General features: G+C 47.5%; 1 protein-coding gene across 2 annotated transcripts in view; it reads right to left on the bottom strand.

Annotated features, from left to right (window-relative positions):
* Positions 1–16,727, bottom strand: part of LOC147731087 (uncharacterized) — a 654,619-nt gene extending 637,892 nt beyond the window's left edge. For both annotated transcript variants that reach the window (XM_086956052.1, XM_086956053.1), the window contains exon 1: positions 16,537–16,727. In XM_086956052.1, coding sequence (XP_086812178.1) covers positions 16,537–16,636 — 100 coding nt within the window. In that variant the 5' untranslated portion in view covers positions 16,637–16,727. The remainder of the gene's footprint in view (positions 1–16,536) is intronic.
* Between the last annotated feature and the right edge of the window lie 6,513 nt (positions 16,728–23,240).

The raw sequence follows: 23,240 nt of genomic DNA, 5'->3' as shown, positions 1-23,240 counted from the left end.
CCGTTCACAGTTGAAGACGTCAAAGACGTTATTACCAGCTTGCCTCTGGATAAGGCCCCCGGGTCGGATGGTCTGACGACCGCCTTCTACAAAACCTATGTGGAGGAACTGGCGCCCCAACTCCTCGCTGTATATGGGGAAGCACATGACATGGGTATATTACCGAGAAGCTATCATTAATACTTTACTAAAGCCAGGCAAACCAGAAACGGATTTGGACTCATACAGGCCATTGTCACTTATCAATGTGGACGTAAAAATGTTGGCAAAACTGATAGCGAATAGGGTGCAACCTCTACTTCCCATGATAGTGCTACCGGATCAGTTAGGCTTAATACCCGGGAGATCCACCTCTCATAACCTTAGAACTGTCTTCTCAGCTCTACATTACTTACACCCTGATGTAGAGGCAGCGGCAGTATTCTTAGATGCCACAAAGGCATTCAACTCGCTCGAGTGGCCATACCTTTTCAGAATTTTGGAAAGGATGGGATTTGGCCCCCTTTTCCTAAAATGGATAACACTGCTGTACACTGAACCGTTGGCCAGGGTGCGGGTGAATGATATGGAGCCATTAGCAGCTCGTATTAGGCAGCACCACACAGACAACGGTATGGGATTCGGAGCTAGAAGTCTTTTATTTCGCTGTATGCCGACAATGTTACTTTGTATATTTCAAATCCTGAGCACAATCTGGATGTGGTGTTGAGAGAGCTTATCAAATTTCGCAGACTCTCGGGTATAACCATAAACTGGTCTAAATCTGTGGTATTTCCTCTCACTAATAATACCAAGGCAGTAACCTCGGAGTTCCCGTTGAGGTGGGAAAATGATGCAGTGAAATATTTAGGAATTTGGATAAGTAGGAATCTACAAGAGTTATGGAATTTAAATTATGGTAAAGCCATTGCTTGGTTGGAAGAAAGGGTGCCTCTGTGGGCCAAACTTCCACGTTCAATCGCAGGGAAAATCGCAATGGCGAAGATGATTGTGCCACCTACATTTTTTTTTCTATTTGTGAATCTTCCACTTATACTTACCCAATCCTTTTTCAAGCTACTGAGGTCTCTACTGATATCCTTGATATGGGCGGAAGGCCAAGCCAGGGTGTCTTGGAAGCTTTTGTCCTTGCCAACCAGGTAGGGGGGTTGGGTGCCCTGGACATGAAGCTGCACGTTTTCTTGTAATATTGGGTACACCAGACGCCATTTCAGCCTCTTGTAGCTGTTGAAAAAGATGCGGTTGCGCCTGTTCCGCTTAAGATGGCAGAGTATCAAAAATATAAACATCCCATAGACTGCATAGATACTCCTGAAACTCTTAGATGGGCTTGGGATGGGTTACGTAGAAGAGCAGGCGCACAGATTTCATACGCACCTTCAATACCCCGGGCGCAGAATCCCATGCTTCCCAATGTTCGAGATGAAATTAACACCAACGTAGCGCAGGCCATGTCGCTTCATAATTTTGCTGATCTCTATCCGGGTGGGGTATTCAGGGACCCTCCAAGCGGGGAGGAAGGCCACAGGATTTCTCTTGGTGAGTCGTTTTTATATCATAATCTCTGCGCAGTCTGTCGAGAGTTACATGCAGACTTCCCCTCCCAATCTACTCTACTGGCTGCTCCAGAAAATTTTCTGACTAAACCATCACCGCGCAAGCTTATTACCAGTCTTTACACTCATATGCAGAACGATGTACTTGTGACTGCCTCCAGTGCTCGCCTTAAATGGGATATTGAGCTAGCTCCTCCTCTGACTGATGACCAGTGGTCATATTGCTGTGCCCAGATGACGGAATTATCACCTAATTATAAACTTCAGCTAATTCATTTCAAATCATACATCGCTACTATAGAATGCCAATTAGTTTATATAAAATGGGACTCAGAGACGATGACTGCTGCTGGAGATGCGGAGCGTTCCTTGCCTCCTTCCTCCATATGGCAAGGGAATTTGTCCAGTAATCACGGAGTATTGGCTCCAAATTTTTTAATCAATAAACCAAATTCTAGGTCTAGCTTTGATCCCGTCCCCACTGCTCGGACTGTTGGGGTATGTCAGAGACACACATGTTAAAAAAACGCAAATCACATGCGCTGTTATTGTTATTTGCAAAATGACAGATAGCTTTGTGTTGGGTGGAAAAGAGGAAACCCATTGTCAAAGACTGGGTGAAAGAGGTTACATATGGACGGACGCAGCTTTCTACTTACTGGGAACTAATGCCACCCACCTCCAGACCCTGGGAAATATGGGAACCGTTTATTGACTGGGCTTGTGCTAGGCCTACTAGTTCTGATGCTGCTTAGGATGCCGTAGATGGGGTTGGGCCTGTGGGACTTACATATTACTCAACCTCATAGTCTGCATTCATTGGAAATTGGAGGAGCTAAAATTGCGTGTAACGCCTGTGGGGATCGTGGATGATCATCGTATACTACTGTCAAATTGAGAATCGTCATGTTTGTTTGTTTATCAGTTGGCAACTGTCGTATATATATACTGTATTGTGCATCACTGGGCTTGCTGTACTATTTTTTTAGAACAATGTTCTGTCTAATGATTGGATTGTACAGAAGGCTACTCATACACCACTGTTTCTTTTTTGTTGATGATTGCTCCTTTGTTTTGTACTGTATCAATCTTGAAAATCATTTTTAAAAAAGTTTTAAAACAAAAACAAAAAAACATACCTTCCCTGTAACCTTTGGTTTGTTCAGTGAATAAATAAATGAACAGTTACCCCATCAATTATTCCCTAGGAACTTTAGACACAGCTACTGCCCAACCCACTGAACGAACTTACACCAAATTTGGCAGAAAGCTAGATCTTAGTTTCAGAAAAAGTGTGTTTTAGGTTTCGCCTGCACAATGCTTGTGCTGTGCTTGTGAAATCTTTTCTATTTAATATATTTTAAAAGGGGGCTCCTATCAGTTCCCATAGCCGAATTACTGTGTTAATTTGCTTTTGTGTGGAACTTTTTTTCTTAACTTCCCCTGGCTGCACACATTTACGATACTTCTACAAAAGCAGTTCAAACTGTTTAAGCCCCATTCACTGTCAAGTTGAGCTCTCTTCACACAGATAAGAAAGACTGCGTCTAACAGTATGCTGGAATGCTTGATTTTTATTTCTTAGTTGTATAAAGCAGATGCTTTATCCTTAGAACGTTTGTGGCATTTCCTAATCACGCCTCAGTACGCTTCTTTGCACTTTTATAAGCATTATCGGTTTGATTTTTTTCAACTTAATCTAGTTGGTCATTATGATCAAATTGTAAATCTTGTAATAAACATTGCACGTTGAAAATCTAGTTACTACTCCTCTAAACACATCATATTGCTTTATTTGACTGCTAAACAGGCAGTCACAATTGCAGTTATCCTGCAGCTAAAAGGGACTTGATGTGAATGGTGCAGTGGCTCTGCAGCTGAAAGCTCTAGGGACCGCACTAAACCCAGATTATTGCTAAAATGTAAAACTAAAGGAGCAGTCACAAGCGTAGTTACCTTACAGATAACAGGTTCATGATTTCAATGGTGCAGGAGGTACAGTTATACCAGGACCAAAAGCTCTACGCACCCCACTAAACCCCTACAATTGCTATATTTCAATATTATAAAGGCAGTCACAAGTACAGTTACTTTGTAATTAAAAGGGCCTTGATTTAAATGGTGCAGCAGGTGCTGTGGTACCGGGCCAAAAGTTGTCATATCTCCACTAAACACCAAATATTGCTTTATTTTACTAAGAAACAGGCAGTCACAAGTGCAGTTATCTAGCAACCTCCAGGGTCATGATTTCAATAGTGCAGCAGGTGCATTGGCACTGGTACCAAAAGCTCCAGGCACCTCACTAAACACCGAATAGTGCTATATTTTACAACTAAACAGGCAGTCACAAGTACAGTTGTCTTTCAGACATAGGGTCATGATGTGAATGGTGCAGGAGGTGCAGTGGCACCGGTACCAAAAGCTCCAGGAACCCAACTTAACACCTAATATTGCAATATGTTATTCAGAAACAAGCAACCACAAGTGCAGTTACCTTGCAGAAAACAAGGTCATGATTTGAATGGTGCAGTAGGTGCAGTAGCACCCGACCCAAAAGTTGTCAGAACTGCTCTAGAAACATAATATTGCCATATTGGACTACTAAATAGACAGTCACAATCACAGTCACCTTGCATTTGAATGGGGCTTGATTTAAATGGTGCAGCAGGTGCAGTGGCTCTGGGACCAAAAGCTCTAGGGATCCCACTAAACACAGATTATATCTAAAATTTACTATGAAACAAGACAGCCACAAGTGTGTTTATCTAGCAGACAATAGGGTCATGATTTGAATCGTGCAGCAGGTGCAGTAGCACCAGGACCAAAAGCTCTAGGCACCCTACTAAACACCTAATATTGCTATATTTTATTATTAAACAGGCAGTCACAAAGTGCAGTTACCTTGCAGACAACAAGGTCATTTTTTGAATGGTGCAGCAGGTGCAGTGGCACCTGGCCCAATAGTGGTCAGAACTCCTCTAAAGACAAAATATTGCTGTATTTTACTACTATACAGGCAGACACAATTGCAGTTATCTTGCAGTTAAAAGGGACTTGATTTGAATGGTGCAGCGACACAGAGGCTAAAATCTCTAGGGACCCCATTAAACGCAGAGTATTGCTACATTTTACTACTAAACAAGCCATGATTTTAATGGTGCTGCAGGGGCAGTGGCACCGGTGTCCAAAACTCTAGGAATCCCTCCAAACACCAAATATTGCAATATTTGATTACTAAAAAGGCAGTCACAAGTGCAGTTACCTTATAGGCAATAGGGTCATGATTTGAATGGTGCAGCAGGTACGGTGGCACCAGGGCCGAAAATTGTCAGAACTCCTCTAACACCAAATATTGCTATCTTTAACTACCAAACAAGCAGTCACAAGTGCAGATACCTTGCAGGTACTTGGAGCTTGATTTGAATGGTGCAGAATGTACAGTGGCAATGGGCCCAAAAATTGCCAGAACTCCTCTAAACACATAATATTGCTATTACATCAGTTAATTCTATTATTTCCCACTTTGATTTAATTTTTAAAAATATTGCTATTACATATCCACACTATACCACAACTAACAACACAATGTATTGCTTATTGTACATAAACAAGTTATAACACTTTAACAAACTCTCTGTAACTTATATTGTACTACTACTCGACAAGCTACAAATTACAACAAAAACTGCTCATTAGTAATCACATAGGCGAAACCTAATGCATTTACCAATGCTTATTGTTATTTGGTATAAATCCATTCAGTATCTCTTGGAAGGATCTTATTGGCTGCTACCAATTCAAGAGTGATGTGTCGGCAGCCATCTTAGGACTCTGGATCTCAGCCCCAAGTCCTGACAAAAAAAAGTAAAAAAAGGACATAAGGGGCCGGGTAGGGATACCCTGACTCCCTAGGCCTGGTGATACGTATGTCGCATGGGATTAAAAACGTTTTTTTGCCTCAAATTTCGGAGGATCCGCAAATCTGCTGTAATGTTTTTTTTTAAGCACAGGATCCCCTCCGTTTCTATAAAAAGAAAAACCTTGGGTGGGCTAGGGCCCACGGGTGAGGCACAGCATATATTTCAGCATAAAGATTTTTAGGGGGGTTCATAACACTCTTCCTCAAACCTCTAAGAGGCTCCAGGGACCCCATCCCGAGGCTGATAATTTAAATAAAGAGGAGGGGGTCTCTTCTCCCCAAGCCAGGAGAGGCCCTGAAGACCCCATCTTTTGGGACCGATAATTTAAATAAAGTGGTGTGGCTGTCTCATTGACTGTGTTCTAGGGTTCCCAATCCCCAGATACTGTCTATTCTCTTATTGCGGGCATAGGCAGAAAAATTACAGTGTTCTCCTACAGGGCTGGAGCAGAAAGCAGCCCCCACCCTGTGGTGAATACAAAATGTCCCCGCCTGTGCACACGGGCAGGGAAATACGCTGAAATGCTCACAACCCACAGGAGCAAAAGAAAACTGCCCCTGCAGGGTTTGAGCAATACACCCAATATGAGTACAATTGGGAAGCCAGTTGGGCTAAGGGGGGCCCTGGGCCTCCCCTGCCAGCCTCCAACATGGGGCTAGCTGTAGGGTGCCCCAGAAGGGCACCATGGCACCCCATTTAAAGGAAAACATGCCGGCTCCTGCAAGAGCAGGCAGCCAGCAGGGTTGCTGTGCCTCTCCGCACAGCTCCCACCGTGAAACTAGTTGTGGAGTGCCCCATTTGGCGGGGCACATCAATTAAAAAAAAAAAATTATGAGAATACCTTCTCCTTCAGGAGCAGTGAGCAGGCAGGGTCGCAAACCCCAGAGAATAATGACCTGTGAAGCCCCAGGTAGGCACTGGGTCACCCCTTAAATAAAAGAAAAACGCTGGCTTGCGTGGCCCTATAAGGCTGCTTGTCGAGAGCCGACAGGACCGTGGGGGCCCCTGGGGTTCCAGCTGTGGCTCCTTACACAAAGAAAACAGAGGGTGTCCCAGGTGGGAACGGGACACCCAGATTTTTTAAAGGAAAAAGTAAATAATAAATCAGCGGCCACTGCAGCTCATTTATTATTCACTGTCCCTTCAAGGAGCGGCTATTTGCATAAATGTAGTTTCTGCTGATGTCCCTCAGAGGGGAGAGACATTATCCGTGTTTTGAATGTTGTGCGGGGCTGTAGAGAGTTCTGAAGGCCCCAGCAACTTTTGAAAAAAAACACATATGTCTCTGGGTCATTAAAACCAGAGAAAGATGATAGATCTGCTTTATATATAGAGTGTGGGGTGCGGAGAGGGAAGGGGAAGCTGCAGGGCGAAGGCTGTATGCAGCATGGGGTCGGCTGCCTGTGAGGGGTTTGCTCTACTTTGGGTAATGAAATATTACTTTACATTAAGAAAACCAACAAATTCACTGGAAAAAACAAAACTATATCTCGCACCCCTGCCATGCACTGCTATTTAACCCACATATTACATCACTCATGACATCTTCTATGACATCAATGATAATATCTCTGCAACATTTACAATGAAATTATTGATGAAAAAACTGTGTATGGTGGGAGCGCAAGTTTTAGTTACCTTAGGGCACAAGTTACTTAACATAACTATAACTTGTGAACTTCTATGGTTTTTAGAGTTTATACCGTTACATTGTTACTGAACATTTCACCTAACTATAATGTTACTTTACCCTTCATTTCTTTCAGTGAAATACATATATATATATATATATATATATATATATATATATATATATATATAATATATTATGGGTAGTTAAGAACTATGTAATATGGACCTACATTGCCATCGAAGGTGATGTTTAAAATCAATGAGGCCGAAGCCGGTTTTAGTATTGTTTACTATTGTTTAGAAAGATTTGGAACATTTAAACATCATTAATTTAGCATTCTGTTTTCCTGAGAAATCAAAAGTGTCTGTCAATATAATGAAGAAAAGTGTGTGTTTATTGGAAAAAATATGCCAATATTTAAAAAGTGTTTTATGCAACAATGTGTAATATTTTAAGTCAAATGTTTAATATAAAGCATATTGTAAGAAATTTAGAAACATATTCCAAAGCTGATGTTTCTTCTATAGTACACTGGTACTATAGAGTAGGTTTAACAAGACATATATAAAGATAGAAAATAAAAATGCAATGTGGAACAGTGGAACTTTTTACTGACACACACTAGAGAGGATTCATTGGTAAATGTTTGTGTCAAGGATAGGAACGGTGACCTTGTCAAGTTTACTGATTGATGGACAATGACATTGGTCCTTAACCTGAGGTCCACGGACACCTGAGAGTCTGCAAAGCCTACTTAGAGGGTCTGTGACTGGTTAGAATATTAAATAGTATTGACAGAGTAATAAAGTGTATATGAAAAAAAGCATAATGTACAAGTGAAAATTTATAAATGATCTGTAAACGTGAAGAAATTTTTAATTTGGAGAATAAAAATATAGTTAGTATCCTTGGACTGATTCGTGGGAGCAGTGCAAGTGCATCAAACATAATAGTGTGTGGACTCAATTCAATTTAAAAAATCCCCAACCGTCCTTATTATATTTGTTTGCAATTTAACTAAAATATTTCATCATTTGTTTATTTGTTTGATGAATGTTTGTTTCTGTATTCCAGTAATGATTCAGTGGTCACCGGGTTCCAGTAAAGATTAAATGGGGGTCCACAGAAGTCAAAAGGTTAAGAACCACTAGTCTAAGAGCAGCCCCCTCATTGTAAAGTTCAGCACTGTGAATTATGGATATTAATTCAGTTAGACTGCTTTTGTGTGAAATACGAGCAAATATTCAATAAGAAGGCTTACCCATGACATGTGTGTGTGTAAGTACAAAATATATATATATATATATATATACTTGCTCCACCGCACCTGACACCAGCGTACTCATGGACGGGTGCTTGTAACTTAGAGGGAGGTGCATCAGCGTTCAGTATGTGCGCTCACTCCCTTCTCCTCTACGGTTTCGAGAAAGCACTTGCAGGGGTCTTTGCTTTTTCCAAATCTCTTTAATTTGTACAGCCCACAGTCAACATGACGCGTTTCGGCTTACGCCTTAGTTAAATGTTATCATGTTGAGCGCCAGAATGCGGCAGATTTTTAAAGTACAAACATTAGGTCACATGGTGCATTTCACATTAAAACCAATGAAGGACCATCGATTCACTTTCAAAATCTGGCGCCATATTGGAATGTGTAGTGTCCTGTAGCGCTCTAGCTTATCTTACGCACACGCATCCATGCACCCGCAGGCCAGGCATGGCCTGCGGCGTAGAATAAAAGGAAGGCGTGCGCTCGAGCACGGCACTGCCGACAGTGACCCTGTGTCTGAGTCTCCTTGCTGCCGCGGCGTTGCCAGCCCCGCGCAAGGGCGCCAAGTCACCAAGGCCACTGGTGGCCCCAAAAGGTCGCGGCAGAACACTGGCGACGAGCGGAGGGGGCCCAACTCTCGCTCGCGCACACGCAACACCTCGGATCCAGCTCGCTCCTTCCCGCGGTGCCGACCGCGCTCCTGCGGCCTTCTGCTGCGGGCCGCGTTGGGAACCTGTGTGCCTGTCTGGGTTCTCAAATCAGGCCTGCCCACCCCTCTGGACCCTGTGCGTAGGCCACCTGGGGCGGAGGAACCCCCCTGCAGCGAGGGGCATCAAGCGCGACTTCTGGGTGCGGAGCCAGCCCGCCTGGTGCGACGGCATGCTATTTCTCACGCATTTCGCGTGAGACGTGAATCGGCCGGTGCACTGATTTTCCCCACGCATTGAGCGTGTGAAGCCTGCAACAGCCTGGGACCAAGGTCGGTGGTGCCAGAGGATTGAGGACCCCGATGGAGGGTGTACCTACCCTGTCCCTGAGTGACCCCTACTGTGTCCAGCTGCAGTGCAGCTGTGGTACCGGTGCCATACCCTGTGTGCTCTTCGAGCTCTTTGTCATCAAGGGAGAGACACGCCCTACAGCTGGGTCATCACGAGGCGCCCCGAGGCCTACCACCTCGACGGCAACACGGAGGTGAGCGGCGCAACGTCACAGGGGTGCGGAAGGGAGGATAATAGCAAGAGAGACTTACTAGCAACTCCGGGGTTCCTACACCATGGCGGACGAAGACGCACCGAGGCCGGTTATCAACATCCCATTCCAGCATGCTGCGACAGGGGTACTTCCACCATTTAGCGAGGCGGCGGACCCGTCTACGGCCTCCCCAAGATGGAAGATATGGCTAGAACGGTTGGAAAATTACTTCGTCGTCACAAGGGAATCAGATAAAGCGCTGAAGCGGTCACTTCTACTACACTACGCAGGCGATGAGATATTCCGATTGTTCAAACACCTGCCCAATACGGGAGATGATTACGACACGGCGGTCGCCGCGCTGAACGCCCATTTCGACCCCCAGCTAAACGTAGACTTCGAGGTCTTCAAACTGGGCCAAGCGCGTCAAAGAGAAGGTGAGACGATGGACCAATTCCATACCCGTGTCAGGGAGCTGGCCAGCTCCACCGATGAAGACCAACCAAAGGCCATACGACGGCAGATCATCCAGGGATGCCGGGACAAAACACTGAGAGGATCGATCCTACGCAAGCCAGGCATAACGCTAGAAGACATCTTGATCCTTGCTAGATCCCATGAACTCTCGAGCGTCAGGGCCTCCGCCATGGAACAGGCACTCCACCCACCACAGGTCAAAGCAGAGGCCATCAAAGTAGAACAGGCAGACGCAGTACGACCCTAGCCAAGGGGACCACCGCAAAGGGAATACCGGAGAGACCCACCGCGGACGCGATGTGGGTACTGCGGACATGAACCTCATGGGGCAAAAGACTGCCCGGCTCAAGGTAAAACTTGCGCGAACTGCGGGATACCAAATCATTTCGCCTCGATGTGCCGCAAAAAGGAACACGACAAAACCACTTCGGAGGCCACGGGCACCCACAAAAGCCGTCCGTCAACTGTCGTTGGAAGGGGCAGCACCGGCCAGAGCAGAGAAACACCTTCCCACGGTGTACGACGACTCAGAGTCGGAGGATGAAGAGGCGTACATAGTGTCGTTCGCACGAGAGCTAAGACAGTGACGACGGCCTCAGCCCACGTGCATTGTGCATATGGCGGGAAACGAAGTTAAGGCCATAATTGACACTGGCTTGCAACAATTCAACAAACTACGCCCACAGCCCGACATATTACCGTCCAAGACCAGGATTTTTGCTTATGGAGCGGATACTCCTCTGCCTCTAAAAGGAAAGATAACGATACCAATTCAGACCGATGAGACACGAGTAATGGCAACAATCCACATCATCAACCGTGAAGCCGATACCTTGATCAGCAGTCACACAGCAGAAGATCTGAAACTCATCGCCTTCGCCAACCGGATAAGATCCCACCAGGTGGATGAACTTTTGGCGCGGTTTCCTGAGCTGTTCCAGGGCCTAGGCTGTATCAAATGCGAGCCTATCAAACTGCACATAGATAAATCTGTCACTCCCACCGCCTTGCACACCGCCGAGTGCCTTTTCATCTGCGCCCACTGGTGGCAAAAGAACTGGAGAAACTAGAGACTCTCGGGGTCATCGAGAAAGTCACGGGGCCCACACCTTGGGTGTCACCCATGGTGATTGTTGAAAAACCCAAGCAACCCGGCGCCATCCGCCTGTGTATCGATATGCGATTGCCAAACGCTGCCATCCGGAGAGAGAGACATCTGACCCCAACTATGGACGACTTCGTCGCTGACGTAAATGGGTCGAAGTGGTTCTCGAAGATAGATCTAAACGTCGGATACCACCAACTGCCCCTAGCGGAGGAGAGTCGCTTCATAACCACTTTCAGCACTCACCTGGGACTCCGGCGTTACAAACGACTAAACTTCGGCATTTCGTCAGCGGCGGAGGTATTCCAAAATACCATTCGTGAACTCCTCTCAGGGTTACCGGGAGTCATCAACGTCAGCGATGACATCCTGATACACTCGGCCACCGCCTCAGAACACCACAAGCACCTGGGAGACGTCCTGAAAAGACTCAGCGCCCATGGAGCAACACTTCATAAAGAGAAATGCCAATTCTTTCAGCCCTCGATAGAATTCTTCGGCTACGTGTTCAATCAGGAGGGCATTCAGATTGATCCAAAGAAATCCAAGGCCATCAAAGACGCCCTTGCGCCAAGATCTCCGACGGAGGTGAGAAGCTTCCTTGGTATGGCCACATACTGTGGCCAGTTCATACCGGGCTTAGCCACCAGGAGTGAACCGCTGCGAGCGCTAACGAAGACGGATGTCTTGTGGCAGTGGGGCCCGAGGGAAGAAGAGGCCTTCCGGGGGATCAAAGAAGCGCTCTTGGAAAAGGCCAAGCTATCCTACTTCGACCCCAAGAAGCGCACAGAGGTAATCGTGGACGCCAGCCCGGTGGGACTCGGCGCGGTCCTGACCCAAGAACATGAACCGGGCCAATGGACAGCGCTAGCGTTCGCCAGCAAAGCACTGACCCCGACGGAGACCAGGTATGCCCAAATCGAGAGGGAGGCTCTTGCCATCAAGTGGGCCTGCGGCCACTTCCACCTTTACTTACAAGGACACCCGTTTGTAATGGTCACAGACCACCAACCACTCGTGCCCCTTTTCAAAGGAACCGCTCCACACCCCCCACCTCGCATTGAACGGTGGGTGATACAACTACAGTCCTACGAGATGGAAGTCACCTATCGCCCGGGAGCCAAGAATCCCGCGGACTATCTGTCACGCCACCTATCCCCACAGGAACAGGAGTCAAAGGAGGATGACCGTGAGGAGTATGCTCAGTGGGTGGCCCTTGCGTCATGCCCGAACAGCATGACCATAGATGAGATAAAAGAAGCTGCGGCAGACGACAACGTGTACCGAAGGATGATCCAGGCAGTCCAGGATGGCTCGTGGATAGAATACCTGCGCCCGCCCACATCCTGGGGCGCGGAAGACAAAGAATCACTCACAAGGTTCTGGCGGATCCGGCATGAGTTGAGTGCCACGGAAGACGGAGTGCTACTGAGGGGCTCACGACTAGTCATACCCCACAGCCTGAGACACCGGGCAATACAATTGGCCCACGGAGGACATCAAGGCTCGACGAAAATGAAGGCACGCATGAGAGAGAAGGTCTGGTTTCCCGACTTGGAGACCAGGGTGGAGGAATACGTACGTGGGTGCATGGCCTGTCAGCTGACCAGTGACCTGGAGAGACCTGTGCCCACCATCACAGAAGAAGCCTGCACCTCCCCTTGGACCAAAATCAGTATAGACTTCTGAAGTTTTCCGGGAGAAGGACACACACTGGTCGCCATTGACTCTTACTCTAAGTATCCAGTAGTGGAGAGAGTTGCCTCCACGGCATTCGCTCACGTGGGACCGGCGCTAGAAAAGATTTTCTCCATGTTCGGCTACCCATCAGAAATCTGCAGCGACAATGGGCCACCGTTCCAAGGGGCAGAATTCGCCACGGTCCTCACGACCAGGGGATTTCAACACCGCCGCATCACCCCTCAGTGGCCACAAGCAAACGGAGATGTGGAGAGGTTTATGCGGACTCTCAATAAGGTATTCCGCATTGCTCTGGTGGAACAAGCTGATCCCGAGCAGAGACTACACGAATTCCTGAGGGAATACAGAGGCACACCCCACTGTGCGACACAAAGAAGCCCATGGACCCTGATGTTCCAAGGGCCACGAAGGGACCTCCTCCCGACTGCGCCAGGATGGGCGCCACCCCCGGCTGACATGGAAGAGGCCCAGTCACGGAGGCGACAAGAGAACCGACGTGCCAGCACGTACAGGAGGGCCCAGCCGAGGAGTCTCAGCCCGGGGACCCGAGTGATCATTCGCAACAGACGTCCTGGTGGAAAGTTCCAAACCCGATACGAACCAGGCCCGTGGACCGTCACGTCTACCAAAGGTACCATGGTCACCGCCAAAAGAGGAGGAGAGGAAATATCACGGAATACGTCATGGTTCAAGTCGCTTCCGCAGGAATCCAGTCAGCAACCGGAAGCGGCAGGAGAGGAAGCCCGACCCACTGGAGTGGCAACGACCAGCGAAGAAAACATCAATGCCCCGGAATGTCGAGTGGAAGAACGTGACTACGCAGCAACGCCCCAAACACCGGCGGCTGCAAGCAGAGACACTTACCAGACTAATGAAGGTGGTAGAGGCAACGCCCGAAAATACAATCTGAGGCCTAATCCCCCACCGAGCCAGATGCTCAAAGACTATGCCTGCCGACTGATGTCCTGAGCTCCACACCAATGGACACGCAAGTACTCAGGCGCTTCCATCTTACATGTTATAAGACTGATTCTGTTCTATCGTTATCTGTTTTGAAAAACATTTGCAAGTTGGATAGGGATGTAGTGTCCTGTAGCGCTCTAGCTTATCTTACGCACACACGCATCCATGCACCCGCAGGCCAGGCGTGGCCTGCGGCGTAGAATAAAAGGAAGGCGTGAGCTCGAGCACGGCACTTCCGACAGTGACCCTGTGTCCGAGTCTCCTTGCTGCCGCGGCGTTGCCAGCCCCGCGCAAGGGCGCCAAGTCACCAAGGCCACTGGTGGCCCCAAAAAGTCGCGGCAGAACAGAATGCATACTATCCAGCTATATCCTTATGCCAAAAGTATAGTTAATGCTTTACTACAGCAACTGTGCAACACATATTCTAATTTGATTATATTAGCAATTTCATTATTCCACATCAAGAATTTAAAATGAATCAATGTGGTGCAAAATTTTGACAGGATAAAAACATTTCATAGATTATCATGCAGTATATCGGCATGGTCACTGAACCATCCAAATTCTCTCATGGAACCAGAATCAATCTCAATTACGCCATATATCGGCTTGGCCTTCCAATTGATATCTCTCATATCATGCACCATGGACAAATAAACAATCAAATTTTAAACTACGGAATTGTACACAGACCTGACATTATGTTACACTACACTCACATTTTATTTTATTTTAAGTGACTCCAGTTACTTCAGATTTAATCATCAAGATGTATGGCTGATTCTTCCCCTATGTTCATATCTTTCGGGGCCTTAGTCTCTAAGTCAATTATATATCTAGATTCTAGCCTCCGCAGCTTCTTGATCCTGTCACCGCCCCTCTGACTAGTCGGGATCTGATCTAATCCATAATACCGTAACAGCTCCCGGTCACTGCCATGTTTCTCAGCAAAGTGTCTCGCTCCTGGTTAAGTGGCATATCTTTTGACTATCGCCCTCATATGTTCTAAAACCTGTATCTTTGTGGGATGGATAGTACTGCAAATGTACCTCAGTCCACAGGGACATTCTAAGCAATACACCACATATGTGGTGTTACAGGTGAGAAACTTTTTTATGATTTTGGGAAACTCCTCTTACTAAGGAGAAAAAGAATAAAGACGAGACAGGAGAAAGTAAGTTCAGGATGGTAACTTCTTTTTTGGATGATGCCAATAAATTAAGAAAAATCATGAAGAAAAATTTGCACATCTTGAAAACAGATAATATCATAATCTCAGACATTCCAGCTGCCCCTAACAACTGTGATTTGGAAAAAGCAAAGACCCTGCGAGTGCTTTCTCGAAACCGTAGAGGAGAAGGGAGTGAGCGCACACACATATATATATATATATATATATATATATATATATATATATATATATATATATATATATATATATATATATATATATTCAAAACAAGATGGGTCCTTCCGAGATCTTCTCCCTTGTCAGGTGGCGCAAAATGTGGCGAACCCAAATGCCGCTGAAATTGAATCCAAATCCGAAAAGTGCTCGTAAGGAATTGCGCACTCAGAAGCAGGTTGCTGAAAATTGATTTATTCTCAGATAACGCTATGCGTTTCGACACTAACTTGTGTCTTGGTCACACGGTATATATATATATATATATTCAGTGAATATTATTTTTCCAGCGTTTTATACAGTGCAAACTCGACCTGAGGGCATCAGAGCGCTTCATATGAGCACCAGTTGCATTACAGATGGACGGAGACATTGTTTTTTGTTAGGCACGGGGAGATTTGCCAAGAATCACAGGATGTTAAGCATCCCTGCCAAGACTTCAACCATATTCCCCAGTTTGGAGGTAAACCAATCCAGCCGTGAGGCCACTTCCTCTCCCCTAAAATAGATAGTTGATAGATAGATATCTTGAGGTAGGTCTGACTGTGATACTTATCCCAAATAAAGGGACTGACGGAGACATTTTATTGGCTACTGTAAGGATGGTAGTTCTACCATTTGGCTTATTCACCTCATAACAACATAGCAATAAATCACATTTTGGACACAATTAAAACTTGCTGTGTACATGGACATACTAAATTTGGTGGCGGCTAGAGAAGACACCATACAAATACCCGTGACGAAGACCGAAGACGAGAGAAGCTATTGCTTCCTCTGATCGCAATACAGAGTGCAGCAGATTAAAAATTCAAGACTCGCTTCAATTATCACACTTGATAAGCGGCCACTGGCACCTTTGTGTGCGCATTAAAGACGAACAAACAAAAACAAATGAAAAACAGCATACACGCAAATGAAATAGTGCACTACCTCGGGCTTAGGCAAAAATCTTCCCTGTCGCATCATTTGTGCAGGCAATTGGTTTGGTTCTCCTAGGTCCTCCATAAAACACCCATTAACAGCTCGATAAAGCCAGCTGCCAGCACATAATCTGACTGAAGTTCCTTGTTCAGTATATATTCCGTCTCGCCGAGAACAGTACAGAGGCTTCCGACTCTCCCTCACCAAGGGCAACCTGAACACTTTTACCATTTCTTTTCGGTTTTGTGAACATCCGTCGGCGCAAGAAGCTGCATTCGTAAACCTGTTTACCTGTTGACATGTAGTACCATATATGTTCCTTCTGTAACCCCAGAACCCCGCCCTCCCACCCGCTGCCCTACTAAACGCCCGGGCAAAAAAAACATTATTTTACCTGCAGGAGGTAAACAGAAGGCGAGATAGCAGAGCGCCAGGGGTGCCAGGGTGACTGTGCCCCAGCGCCCCCTGAGCAGCGACGCCAGACGACGCGCCATCTCATGTCGCTGGATCTGGGTCCCGAGTGAGAAGAACCTTTGCCCAGGACCTTGGCGAGAGCAGCAGCGAATGTTTCACTTTCTGTTTTTGCGCTAATCCTGCGTGAGATAACTAGAGGGAACTGTAAGGTGGCATTGTGACCGAGTCCGCCGGCAACGCCCAGAACAGGTAAAGTGGCATTCTAAAAGCGCTCTGTGAGAAACTACTTCACTCGCAGCAGCTACTTACTTCTGTGCGACGGTCAATTATGGTTCAATTTCCTTGTGTTTCAGGACTACGCTGGATGACAAGGGAGGCCTACAAATATCGTGCGGAGCAGAGCGTTGGGAACGATTTCAGACTGGCGTTAGCCAAGACCTCTTCATTTTACAAAGGTTACATGCATAATTTAGTTAGTGAAATGCCAACCGGTCCGATTGAGTCGGGATTCTCCCGATTTTTTAAGCACAAACAATTTTGGGTTTTATTTTGGCTGGCTCTTCCCTGAAATTGCCTTTGCCTTATTAGAAGGTTAATGGGGAAATGCATTTACAGATTTTTCTTTTTTAATCTCTTGCTTTTCTGTTTTTCAGATGTTTACATGCATTTTAAAGGAGCTTTCAGTCAGCTCTTTGCATCCATTGGTCAAGTGCCCATTACAGCATACAGCAAGGGCCAGTGGATCAGCCTACTTCCGCCACTGGCTAACTTCACTTTGAGTGGTTGCTTTTTGCTCTTTCACACGGAACACACCCACACAGAAGGTAGTTCCCGTCAGTGCCAGTGTTTTTGTTGGTACATTATTATTACTGAAGTGCTGTCTTTGTGTTTAGTACCAGATATGATGGCAGGGAACTTTCTCTTAACAGTAAGGGGGACATTACATCTATATCAGTCCCTGCCTCCTGCTAAATGATGTAAGTTCCTCTTGAAGCTGCCTTCTTTTAAATCTGGCGTTAGCCAATATCATTTGATTTTACCAAGTTATATGTATAAAACTCGTAGGTAAACGGGCTCTATGTATAAAACTCGTAGGTAAACGGGCTCTCTGCCTCCTCTGTTCATCCATTGGGCTATTCTTGTGTCATTTACATTTTGATCTTGGTGCCCGTCTTCATTTTCTGGATGCACCAGTTTATTTTGCTGAGCAGGACAGAACTCTAATTCCATTTTGTTCCCCAAATGATTGCTGTTATGGGTCTGCCCTCATTTCCTCCTTTCTCTGCCTTTCCTATACTTTGATATATTATCATCCATTTTGATTTCCATTATCCAGTTCATGGCGGGTTCTTTATTTATATGTTGGTTCCCTTTTCAACTTCAGCATTTACAAATAAAATCTCCAACTGTTGTACAGCTGCCTAATCCTGCATGACCTCCTATTGTAATCTTGCCCACCTCTACACTTCAATAATGTCTCTCTCTAAGTTAATTAAATTTCCAAGTTCTTGTCAAACACTTTGATTTCCTGTCACTCTTTCTCCATCCATCTCCCTTCAGTTGCCTACTGTTAAAGGTATCAGTCTTAAATCTGCAAGACACAGACATTCGCAACCTTCCATTCCACCAAAGTCTTAATCCTTTTTATCATCTCGTACCTTTAATGACTGTTATTTCCTACTTCTCGGGCTACGCCGGCCCCTTGCCTCTTCACACTCGTATTTGATTGTCTCTCTATTGTTTTGAAAATTATTCATGGTCAGGGCCACCATATTTCTTTATCCTTGTTTCTGTTCATAGTCCTCATGTTTGGTTTTCTGCGGCTAGTCTTGCTACTCCCGTTCTCCATACAGCTCAATTATACTTCAATATTTCATCTTCCTGTTTCCAAACACTGGAACAACCGCCTTCTCTCTATCTGATTTACCTTTGTTCTGCGCTCCTTTTAATGCGATTTCACAGAACACCCTCTACAGTAGGTTGGTATGTGACCTTTATTTAACACTGTTTAACAGGGGGGGAGGAGCCAAGCCAGCGACCGAGATGGCTGCATAGACGCTCGGCTCCGTGAGCCCTCTCACCCCTGCACATACATCCTGGCAATTATCCTGAGCCGCAACGGCATATTTAAGTAGGCGAAGGAGAACTTTCACTTACCGTCTGCTCCTGAGGCTTCTACGTGCGGCAGACCCGGAGAAATGTCCCCGACTGTTCTGCGGCCCTCGTGGTGCTGGGACCGGGGTGTCGAGTGAGAGGAGCAGCCGGCCACGACTGCGTCAACAGCGGCAACTGGTGGAATTGAGGAGTCGGCCGGAGGGCGCCGGAGAATTGATGGGCCGATGGTAACAGTGACGACCCAGTCCACCTAGCGGAGTGCCTCGCGGGGCTGCGGGGCAAAGCAGGGTCGAGGGGAGTGCACAATATCTGGCCCCCCTCCCCAGTTTTGTGTCCGAGCATAATCAAGGATTACCCCCGGAATCGGCGGGCAGCTCCCGGGGAGCGGCAGAGACTTTGTTTATCCCTTTGGTGACTCTTCTCCGGGGAGCCTGCCTTGACTTTCTGAGTCCCCGCAGTGAATCCTGTAGCGCTCTGGTTTGGGGCCCGGTCCTTGAGGTGAGGTGAAGAAGGACGAGGCCGGATCAGCTAAGATGGCGGCCGTCGCCCTCCTCTGTGGACCACATCCAGGTCGAATAGCTGCAGTGCGGGTTAGATCAGGGGACTGGTGGCGCGAGAAGAAGCCCACATCCAAAGATGTATTAACTGCTCTAACGACCCTGAATGAGACCCTGATCTGTAATGCCCGGGACCTGGGAAGAAGGATGGCCGCCATTGTTGTCCTACCGTCCCACACAGGCACAACTCGTGCCGACATGCCCGCCTCTATGTCCATGAAGAGTGCTCCAGCTACGCCTAGGTTCATGGAGACGCCGAAAGGCCCGGCTCATGTGATCGCCCTGGACAGATTTGTTGCACATGCGAGTGTCTCTTCGGGGCACATGTCTAATTGGCGGCTGAGGAAACAACGGCGATCTATTTATTGGGCTTCCCCGGCGACGTCTCGGCGCTTGCCGGTTTGTGTGACTCTCTCTCCTTGGATGGTGAGACTGTGTTCAGACTTGAGGATGTTTTCTGGGTCGATATCGACACAAACGGATTTCCGCCATACATGCTCGGATGGGTCTTGGTTGCTGAAATCCTGTGAAGCGATAACTCGGCCTAATCCGCCTGGATCACTTGGACCCTCCGCGCCACTCTGTATAACGATTGATAAGTGGACGTATGTTGGTTCCATTGATAGACAAGGCAAGGGGTGATACCGTCCAGAGTCCAGTGGACTTCTTGTTGGCTGTCGGTGATTGGGGGACATTTGGCTGGGATTATATTGCTGGTGTGGTCGGTGATTGCTGTTTTCCATGGATATTCTGATCTTGCTTTTAGGATGTTTCCTGGGCGCAGGGGTGAGGGGCGGGGCCGGGTGGCAAGATCGAGGGCCCTCCTCCACTTTTTTCTTCTCTTCTTCTTTCTCCTCTTTTTCTATATTTCGGGTTTCCATTAGGGCGACAGGCACGCTGTTGGGGGGGGGTGTGGGGGGGGTAGGCCGTGGCCTTCTGCAGGGGTGCAGGGTGGGGGGTAGGGGGATGGGGTTTGTTAATTTGTCCGTTATTTGTTTCTATGGCCCTTTAGTCTTTTTCCTTTTTAGTGTTGTCGTTCTTCATGTTTCCTACAGTATGTTTCGTTTTAAGGGGTGGGGTTCAGGTTTGCTACGGAACGGGTTTGTGCTTACATTTATCCTGACTCGTGTACCCTACCCCCAATATTTCAATTGTATTTGTACTATTTGCGGATATCCTGATTCATGCTCGTTATTGTAGGACCATGTATGACCGTATGGCATTTCTTTTAGTTTTTCTTTATTGTAAAATGAACCTTCATAATCCTGAATTCCGACCTGTACGCTTGACTACAATGTCATATCCTGGACATTTGTTGGACCCCGGTTTTCAAATTGTTATAACTTTCCACATTGCTATGCTGTACTTAAGTTTTGACTAGCGGCCGGCCGGGGTGGTTGTAGGCCCATACTTGTAATTGCTTGAAGTAATAATAAAGGTTCTCCAAAAAAAAAAAAAAAAACACTGTTTAACAAAAGTGGCATCATTTAAAAAAATGAAATAGAATAAAAAAAGTAATTCAATTAAATTCATTGGGAACTCCTGAAAAAAGATAAATAGTCTCCTTTTGGGTTTTCAGGAGACCCAAGACCCCAGGTTGGCCGACTCACAAGTACAAGCAGTCCTGCTGAAGCTACAACTGCAGCTGGTCAAGGGTTTCACCTCGGGAAAATAAATGGGCCAAGTGCATAAAATAGGCAGGAAGTCTGTGTCGAACCTATGGCATTGCAATGTTAAGCGGCGCGTGAGCATTTTATGCTTTTATTTTAAATCTCCACATTTTTCCTCTCACCTGGCAGGGAAGCACAGCGTGTTTGTAGCGTGTGGTGTGAGCCCTTTGATTTTAGCTCGGCTGAGCTGGCTAGAGTGTTCACGGAGGACTGGACTCGCCCCTCCCTCCCGCCTCGGTCTGACGCCGGTGATTAGCGCCGTTTGTGCAGAGGGCGTGGAGGGTCCGAGCCAGGCACTTCCGGTAGGGAACAGCAGCGCTCTAGTGGTTGGAACGCTGGGGGGGATATAAGGCACCAGATCCAGGAGCCTTGTGTGGTAAGTGGACTGTGGCAGCGTCCCTACCGCTTTTAAAAACCAAAGCGCTTCTGCTCGCATGTTAAGCGGCGCGTGAGCATTTTATGCTTTTATTTTAAATCTCCACATTTTTCCTCTCACCTGGCAGGGAAGCACAGCGTGTTTGTAGCGTGTGGTGTGAGCCCTTTGATTTTAGCTCGGCTGAGCTGGCTAGAGTGTTCACGGAGGACTGGACTCGCCCCTCCCTCCCGCCTCGGTCTGACGCCGGTGATTAGCGCCGTTTGTGCAGAGGGCGTGGAGGGTCCGAGCCAGGCACTTCCGGTAGGGAACAGCAGCGCTCTAGTGGTTGGAACGCTGGGGGGGATATAAGGCACCAGATCCAGGAGCCTTGTGTGGTAAGTGGACTGTGGCAGCGTCCCTACCGCTTTTAAAAACCAAAGCGCTTCTGCTCGCATGTTAAGCGGCGCGTGAGCATTTTATGCTTTTATTTTAAATCTCCACATTTTTCCTCTCACCTGGCAGGGAAGCACAGCGTGTTTGTAGCGTGTGGTGTGAGCCCTTTGATTTTAGCTCGGCTGAGCTGGCTAGAGTGTTCACGGAGGACTGGACTCGCCCCTCCCTCCCGCCTCGGTCTGACGCCGGTGATTAGCGCCGTTTGTGCAGAGGGCGTGGAGGGTCCGAGCCAGGCACTTCCGGTAGGGAACAGCAGCGCTCTAGTGGTTGGAACGCTGGGGGGGATATAAGGCGGATGTGTTGTCGACAGCGCAGCGGGCGAGCGCAGCGGGCGCGACGAAGGCGCGCCGGAGTTGCGCCAGAGTTAAGCCCGTCTGCGCCCGTCCGCGGCCGACTGCGGCCTGGGGCCACAATCCCTGCCCCTCCCTCCTGTCAAGTCTCCTGGAGTCGAGATGAGTTACTCCTCCTCCGAGGAGAGCTATGTGGGCTATGTCCCCATAGCATTGACGCAGGGACTAATGCGGGCTGCAGCCACTGCAAGTACACCTTTAACATCGGCAAGGCTCTCATCGCAGGGCAACATACGTTGGTATGTGGCCTATTAAATGTTCGCTCCTTGCGGAAACACTCCCTTGATATCCGTGACCTCCTTACGGGGAAGCCATGGGATCTTTTATTCCTTACGGAAACGTGGCTCGATCAAGACTCCATGCCGGAGATCATTGAGGCCATACCTGAAGACTATTGCCTACATAGGCTAGACAGGCCACGTGGGAGAGGGGGCGGGATAGCCATTGTTGTGCGGCATGACTATCAATGTCAGCTGGATCGCACTGCGATCGATGACAGCGAAGCTGGCGTCTTTTCTATTTCCATCAATGGCCGCTTCACCCTGAAAGGCTTGTTAATTTACCGACCACCAGGCTCTTCCACAGCCTTTGCTGGAAAGCTAGTGGAAGGGGTCACTGAAGCCGCCCTACGCTCGGATAAATATCTGGTCTTAGGAGATCTTAACCTACACCTAGATACCCCCTCGGACAGAGTGGCGAGTGAGCTATGCCACACGATGGCTAGCCTACAATTCGAGCAGAAGGTTCTGTCACCCACCCACAAGTTGGGTCACCTTCTAGACCCAGTCTTTGCTAACTGGAGCCAAGTGAACGCCCAAGTCCCGATTCCCATCGCATGGTCCGATCATTTCCTCGTCCCTTTTACCATCGGAATACAGGGACCCCGCCCCGATGACCCTCCCGCTGATAAACATCCTAGGCGCAGATGGACAGCATTCTCTTTGGCCAAATTCAATCAGGCACTCATCGAGAAAGGTCATCCTGGGGGCGACGGGGTTGACGAAATTAATCTCAACCTGGACCAACGCATTTTGGAAGCCTTGAATCAGGGGGCACCTCTGAGTATGTCGAAATTAGGCGGCCGAATACAACGGTCGGCGCCTTGGTTCAATGAGGACCTGCGTACGGCCAAGGCTGCATGCAAACGCGCCGAAAGGAAATGGAGGATCGTATACTCCACGCAG

Source organism: Lissotriton vulgaris, chromosome 2_1 (assembly GCF_964263255.1).
Source record: "Lissotriton vulgaris chromosome 2_1, aLisVul1.2, whole genome shotgun sequence".
NCBI classification, from domain to species: domain Eukaryota; kingdom Metazoa; phylum Chordata; class Amphibia; order Caudata; family Salamandridae; genus Lissotriton; species Lissotriton vulgaris.
The sequence above is the reverse complement of the archived record's forward strand: the minus strand, read 5'-3'. Positions and strand labels throughout refer to the sequence as shown.